This window comes from Chiloscyllium plagiosum, chromosome 21 (genome assembly GCF_004010195.1).
Source record: "Chiloscyllium plagiosum isolate BGI_BamShark_2017 chromosome 21, ASM401019v2, whole genome shotgun sequence".
In the NCBI taxonomy this organism is placed as follows: domain Eukaryota; kingdom Metazoa; phylum Chordata; class Chondrichthyes; order Orectolobiformes; family Hemiscylliidae; genus Chiloscyllium; species Chiloscyllium plagiosum.
Genome location: NC_057730.1, coordinates 19,402,176 through 19,410,125, shown reverse-complemented (window position 1 = coordinate 19,410,125; position 7,950 = coordinate 19,402,176). Strand labels below are relative to the sequence as shown.

General features: G+C 39.5%; 1 protein-coding gene across 2 annotated transcripts in view; it reads left to right on the top strand.

The window, feature by feature from the left end:
- The window catches only part of rsph10b (radial spoke head 10 homolog B), an 84,096-nt gene that overhangs the window by 45,325 nt on the left and 30,821 nt on the right, over positions 1–7,950 (top strand). For both annotated transcript variants that reach the window (XM_043711372.1, XM_043711371.1), the window contains 2 exons: positions 4,352–4,431; positions 5,440–5,588. In XM_043711372.1, the coding sequence (XP_043567307.1) occupies positions 4,352–4,431; positions 5,440–5,588 (229 nt within the window). The remainder of the gene's footprint in view (positions 1–4,351; positions 4,432–5,439; positions 5,589–7,950) is intronic.

Below are 7,950 nucleotides of genomic sequence, written 5' to 3'. Positions count from 1 at the left end.
AGAAAAGATTTACAAGGATGTTGCCAGGGTTGGAGGATCTGAGCTACAGGGAGAGGCTGAATAGGCTGGGGCTGTGTTCCCTCAAGCGTCGGAGGCTGAGGGGAGATCTGATAGAGGTTTACAAAATTATGAGGGGCATAGATAGGATAAATAGACAAAGTCTTTTCCCTGGGGTCGGGGAGTCCAGATCTAGAGGGCATAGATTTATGGTGAGAGGGGAAAGATATAAAAGAGACCTAAGGAGCAACTTTTTCACGCAGAGGGTGGTACATGTATGGAATGAGCTGCCAGAAGATGTGGTGGAGGCTGGTACAATTGCAACATTTAAGAGGCATTTGGATGGGTATATGAATAGGAAGGGTTTGGAGGGATATGGGTCAGGTGCTGGCAGGTGGGACTAGATTGGGTTGGGATATCTGGTCGGCATGGACGGGTTGGACTGAAGGGTCTGTTGCCATGCTGTACACCTCTATGACTCATGTCATAGACAGTCACCTGCACTTCTCCTCTGCAGTTCAGCTCTTCTGACTATGTTTTGATCAAGGCTGTAATGAACTTAGAAGCTTAGTTTGTCTGAAACTAAGAGCCCAAACTAAGAGTCAGTGAGGAGGCTAGTGTTGAGTACAGTCACTTGATATGTCTGTCAATGACACATTTATGCACTTTGTGGATGATTGAGAGTAGACTGATAGGATAGTAATTGGCCCTTTTAAATTTGTCCTGCTTTCTGTCCAGACAGGACAAACCTGAGCACTTTCTACATTGCTGGGGTGTATGCCAAATTGTAATGACTTAACAGCCTGGCTAGGGGTGCAGCTGGTTCTGGAACACAGGTTTTTCATAGAAACATAGAAGATAGGAGCAGGAGCAGGCCATTCAGTCCTTCATGCCTGCTCCACAATTCATCTCAATCATGGCTGATTATCCAACTCAGTAGCCTAATTCTGCTTTCTCCTCATAACCTTTGATCCCATTTGCCCCAAGTGCTATATGTAGCTTCCTCTGGAATATGATCAATGTTTTGGCATCAACTGTTTTCTGTGGTAATGAATTCCACAGGTCCACCACTTTTTGGGTGAAGAAATGTCTCATCATCTTCGCCCTAAATGGTCTACCCCGAATCCTCAGACTGTGACTCATGGTTCTGGACACACCCATCATCAGGAACATCCTCCCTGCCCCTATCTAGTACTGTTAGAATTTTATAAGTCTCTATGAGATCACCCCTCATTCATCTGTACTCCAGTGAAAATAATCCTAACCTCGTCAATCTCTCCTCAAATGTTAGTCCCACCATGCCCGGAATCAGCCTGGCAAAACTTCACTGCACTTCCTTGAGAGCAAGAACATCCTTCCTCAGAAAAGGAGACCAAAACTGCATATATTACAAAACACAATATTCTAGTTGCACACAATATTCTGTGTCTTCAGTAGTACTGGTAGAATGTTGTCAAGGTTCATAGCCGAGGATTATCTCAGATTACAACGGGATCTGGACCAGATGGGCATATATTACAAAACACAATATTCTAGTTGCACACAATATTCTGTGTCTTCAGTAGTACTGGTAGAATGTTGTCAAGGTTCATAGCCTTTGCAGTATCCCCATGCTTTCAGCCACTTCTTGATCGCATGTAGAGTGAATCGAATTAGCAGAATGTTGCCACCCGTGATGCAAGAGACGTCAAGAGGATTGTCAACTTGACACTTATAATTGAAGAATACAAATGCTGCAGAAAGTGAGGACCACAGATGCTGGAGATCCGAGTCGAAAAGTGTGGTGTTGGAAAACTCAGCTGGTCGGGCAGAATCCGAGGAGCAGGAGAGTCGACGTTTTGAGCATAAGCTTCCCAATAAAGAGCTTATGTTCGAAATGTCGACCTCTTCTGCTCCTTGGATGCTTCCTGACCAGCTTTGATTGATTTAGATTACATTACAGTGTGGAAACAGGCCCTTCGGCCCAACAAGTCCACACCGACCCGCCGAAGCGTAACCCACCCATACCCCTACATTTACCCCTTACCTAACACTACGGGCAATTTAGCATGGCCAGTTCACCTGAGCTGCACATCTGTGGGAGGAAACCGGAGCACCCGGAGGAAACCCACGCAGACACGGGGAGAACGTGCAAACTCCACACAGTCAGTCGCCTGAGGCGGGAATTGAACCCGGGTCTCTGGCGCTGTGAGGCAGCAGTGCTAACCACTGTGCCACCGTGCTGCCCACAAATCCTCAGAAAAGCTGTGCTTTTCCAGCACCACACGTTTCGACTAAAAATGCTGCAGCCTTGTCTTTTGCACTGTTGTGCTGGGCTCTCTCATTATTAAAGAGTAAGGATATTTATGGACCCTGTTCTCCAGTGAGCTATTTAATTGTCTTGCACCGTTCATGACTGGATATGGCAGAACTGCAGACTGTTGATCAGGTCCTTTGCTTGCGAGATTGCTTAGCTCGGTCTACTGATTCTCCTTATGCTGCTTGGCTGCAAGTAGGCCTATGTTGTATCTTCACTTTTAATTTGCTTGGTGTTGCTCCTCTCATGCCCTCTAGCACTTTTCATTGAGAGTAATTATAGAGTTACAGGGATGTACAGAATGGAAACAAACCCTTCGGTCCAACTCATCCATGCCAACCAGATATTTCAACTTAATCTAGTCCCATTTGCCAGCACTTGGCCCATATCCCGCTAAACCCTTCCTATTCATGTACCCATCCAGGTGCCTTTTAGATATTATAATTGTACCAGCCTACACCACTTCCTCTGGCAGCTCATTCCATACACGCATCACCCTTTGCATGAAAAGGTTGTCCCTTAGGTCCCTTTTAAATCTTTCCCCTCTCACCCTAAACCTATGCCCTCTAGTTCTAGACTCCCACAACCCAGGAAAAAGACCTTGACTGTTCACCCTATCCATACTTCTCATGATTTTATACACCTCTGTAAGGTCACCCCTCAGCCTCCGATGCTGGCAATATCCTTGTAAATCTTTTCTGAACCCTTTCAAGTTTTACAACATCCTTCCTATAAGTTGGAGACCAGAATTGCACACAATATTCTAAAAGTGGCCTAACCAATCTCTTGTGCAGCCACAACATGACCTCCAAACTCCTATTCTCAATGCTCTGACCAGTAAGGGAAAGCATACTAAATGCCATCTTCACTATCCTGTCTACCTGAGACTCTACTTTCAAGGAACTATGAATCTGCACTCCAAGGTCTCTTTGTTTAGCAACATTCCCCAGGACTTTAACATGAAGTGCATAAGTCCTGCCCTGATTGGCCTTTCCAAAATGCAGCACTTCACATTTATCAAAACTAAATTCCATCTGCCACGCCTCGGCCCATTGGCCCATCTGATTAAGATCCCATTGTACTCTGATGTAACTTCATCATGGTCCACTACACCACCAATATTTGTGTCATCAGTAATTGTGATAAGTATTGTCATAGATGGGACAGTTCTTTGAATATAATGTTTCCAGCCTTGTTACAACCATGGTGAAGAGGTGAATGGGATTTTCCCTCCTTGATTAAATAACAAAGGTGTCGACTGTTTCTGGATGCCAATCCTGCACCTGGGCAATACGGTGACATATTATAATATTCATGGGGACTTAGAGATAAGGTTCACCATGTGATTAAGGACAGAGGGTGAGAGGGCTATTACAAATATATGAACAAAATGAACAAGGAGCTGAGTGAACCATTCAGCAACTCAAGCCAGCTCTGCCATTCAATAAGATCATACCTAATCTAATTGTAACCTCAAATCTGCATTCTCATTTACCTCTGACTGCCTTTTATACCTTGTTTAACTTGAATCCATTTATTTCTGCCTTAAAGATATTCAAGAACTTTGCTTCCACTGTCTTGTCAGAAGAGAGTTTCAAAAACTCATGACCCTCATGTTTTCCCATGTAGACCACTCAAGGACGTAGCTGTTATAAACATATTGCTTTTACTGAATACTTCTGACCTATTTAAAGTTAAATTAATTTATCTGTTTGTTTATAACTTAAGATTTAGTGAGATAGAATGTATATTCTAATACTTTATATAATTCAGTGACATGGATTCTTTGTTTAATTGATGGGTCTTGCCACTCTTGTACTTGACATGTTGGGCCAGAGCAGGCAACACTCATTCATGACCCTAAGTTTTTCTATGTATATCCCTCAAGGATGTAAATATTATAAATATACTGCTTTGCAGAATCCACTTATCCATGAACCTCAAGCAAGGATAATAGATAGCATAAAAGCTACAAAATATAATTTGCCTCTTTGTCTACTATAAACTTCTCAAACTTAATCAATAGCTATTGCCGCAGTGATGATTTTCTCATTTCAGAGGCCCAGCATCATTACTTGCTACATGTTTTTCTAAGGTAGTGACCAATAACATTATTCCTTATGCCTGCGAAGTTAACGGTATGTACAATTTTTATATGCAAATTAATAAAATATCCACTCATAGTACACAATGATCTGCTTAGAACATGGATTGTGCGGATATATTCTGAAGATTTGGATCCCTTGGGTGTGTTCACTTGTCACTTGTGAATTATAAGGAAGTAATTTACAGATATCTTCTAATCAATCTGTTTACTCAGAGTTGTTGTTGTCCACCTTAAAAGCAAATGGGTCTTGGCCACAGGTAGGGACATTATCAATATCCCACAATAGCCAACCCATACATTCAATTATGTAGTTGGTTAAAAGTAGTTGGTTACATTTGTTGCCTTTGATATGAAGGTAAAATGCTCCTTATTCAGGCAAGGGCAATTATTCTTTGACTTGTAGATTGCTACTACCATATTTAACACAGTGAAACTCATTGCCATCGAGACAAACCAGTTTGTGCATGTGCCCTGAATGCACTTATTGCCAATACTGCATGTGAAAGTAATTTCATGCACAACTCTGGTATTTAATTGGTTAAAATATAATCAAAAACTTTACAAACAGAAGTTTTACTTATATTATTGAATAACAATCTTGTCACAAAATGCCCATTATCACTTCCACATAGTGAAACTTCTTGTGAAGATATGCGGACAATAGACAATTATGTTGAGCAGGACAGATATCGCATCTGTTTTTCAGATCTAAGTTACTTTGCAATTAGGAATTTAGCATTTACCCAGCATCTTCATGCTGAAAAATCCTTTTTTAAAGAAGCAATGGTGAAAAGTGAACTTATAACTCAAACAGTTTGATAGTCAATGATAGATTCTTGTTAGAAATGTTATTCTATTTTGTAATAAGAAATTAATGCTTTTAGCTTTTCAGTTGGTTATTAAACTGTTTTGATATCTCAAAGGAAGGCCTAGTGCCAGTAGTATGTAAAACAAGCATTTGAGAAAATACAAAATAAATGTTATCAACCATGCTGCTTTCTCTTTGTCCTCTAAATCCTAATGGCTTCCTTTTATGCAGGGAATTTGTTTAAAGAAAATCAATGCATTGTAATTGCACTTGGCTATATAACTAAATGCTGGGAGGTGTACAGAATCCACTGCATACAAACACGTAGGCCTCCTAACACCTATATCATGACAATGAGACACTTCATATGGATGCTCAAGGTACACTTAGTCTTTATGCAAAAATAATGTATTGAATAACACATACAATATATCAAGAATATTATATAAATGTTATATTAATGAATATTAGCATTCACTTACCATTGTTAGATTATAGTTATAATCTTATGTTATATTATAATTTATTTCTATTATTGTATTTAGTATTATTATTTTGTGTTATAGTATATTATAATTTAGATTCTTATTTTGGATAATATCTTGTGTGCAGTGGTACTTATCACTTCCATGGTCTGTGCTCCTCCACATGTAAACCCATATAGGCATTTCTTAAATGGTGTGGTAGGTTTGGGGAGTTGTATAGCTAGTTCATACTCCATTGCCTTAAGTTCATACTCAATTTATTATCATTATATATTCACAGCCAGAAAGGACTAGAGACCTCCCAAAATAATAGACAAGAAGTTTTTATTGACTGCTGGGAAGGGCTACATTTGCTTATTATCAGTTGGTAGCACTGTAACCTCTAAGTCAGAAGGTTGTGGATGTAGTTCCCACTTCATAACTTTGAGCACAAAAGTCTAGACTGACTCATCAGGGTAAAATTGCAGTAGTGCTGGATCATCTGAAGCATCATTTTGAGATTAAGCCATTAAATTGATGCCATCTGCTCTTTCAGATCAACACAAAAGATTCAAAAACACTATTCTGCAGCAGAACAGGAAATTTATCCACAGTGTCCTAAGTAATATTTGTTCTGTGATGAAAGGCTTATAGTTTTACATATGTGTGTATAATTTTTAGAGGTTTTGATGCAAAATAATGGCATATGGGTATTAGTTACTTTTTTGAATGGGTTTTCTAAAAAAAAGTCTAGCAGTATTTCTGAAACAGTGACCTAATCCAGTATGCATCAGGCAGCAGATGACTGTGAATCCCTGGAGTGTAAATGGAACATTGTTTATATTGCAGTGGTTTAAAACAGATGGATAAATATTGAAGGCCTTTGGTTTTTTTTTGTTCACAATTATCAAGAATTGAATTTAATTTAGAAACCCCAGGGATCGAAGGGCTTCAGGGCAATTTAGAAGAGACCAGCTGTGGTAAGCAGCAAATATAGTTCCTTTGCTGGAAAGGAATTTTCCAGAATGGTTCAGGGAATGTATTGCCTCTGTAGCATTTTAATTTGTGCAGCTCACAAACCATGGAACTGTTTGGAAATCTGCAGTGTAACAGAATCTGAGAAATTTTAAGCACTCAGTTTTGTAAGTATTTATATGAGAAGATGTCACAGAAGCCAGAATTAATCAATTAAGTAGAGTTGATTTGATATAGAGAGGTAATTTCTCTGGATTTAAATTTCTGTAAGTTAATGGTATTTGGAAATACAGTAGTTGCGCCGCCCCACCACGGGGAATACATTCCATGACCTATCCTATGGATAGGAGTGAACCCATTCATTTAAATGGGAAATTTACATTTGCGCAGTGCCCTGGTTCTGAATGTTCCCTGTAATGTGTTCGCGCCGCAGTAAACCACGTGTAACTGAAATCACGGAAAGCCATTCCACAGGGATGGCGGTCGTCCTGTAAGTTGAAATCTTTGTTTTGCTGTGTGTTTTAAGATTTTCTCATACTGTCTTCTATATCTAGATAGCTTGGTTTTCCTTTTTTTTATTTTGTCTTCTGATTAATAAACTTGTTCTGTTGTTAAAGTAACAATGCAACCTCAGGTGATTACATTCCAAAGTCTCACCACCATGTTAACTAAAATAATAAAAATGTGATCTGTCAAGCCAGATTTAAATTTGGGATTTGATTTGTTGAGTAGTACCATCATATCAGTCCCTTAAAATTAACATCGTTATACCAGAATAATTGATCATTATCTCATTGCTGATAACTTATTACGTGAAATTTGGCTGCCGTAATGTTTAAATTGCATGAGTCACTATATCATATCCTTGTCATCCAAGGGTGAAAGGGATATGAGCTTCCTGCAGATAACATAAAACCGCTATGATAGAAGTCCTCAATATACTGTGAAGGACAAATGATCTGTTAGGACGTGTCATTTGGAAAACAAAACAGTCAGGTCTGAGGCCGATCTCGCAAGTATGTCGCTTCACTACCTGCGGACCCACATATAACAAGGAATGAGTGTATATTTCAAGTTAATGTTATTGCTTTAAATAACTTTGAGACATCCACTGGTCATAAAAGATGTTATAGAAGTCTAATCTTTCTTTTATTAAGTACAGTTTATGGGGAAACTGAGGACTGCAGATTTCAGAGATCAGAGTTGAAAAGTGTGGTTCTGGAAAAGCACAACAACAGTTGGCATCCTGTCAGGCAGCATTCGAGGAGCAGGAGAGTCTGTGTTTTGAACATGAACTCTTCTC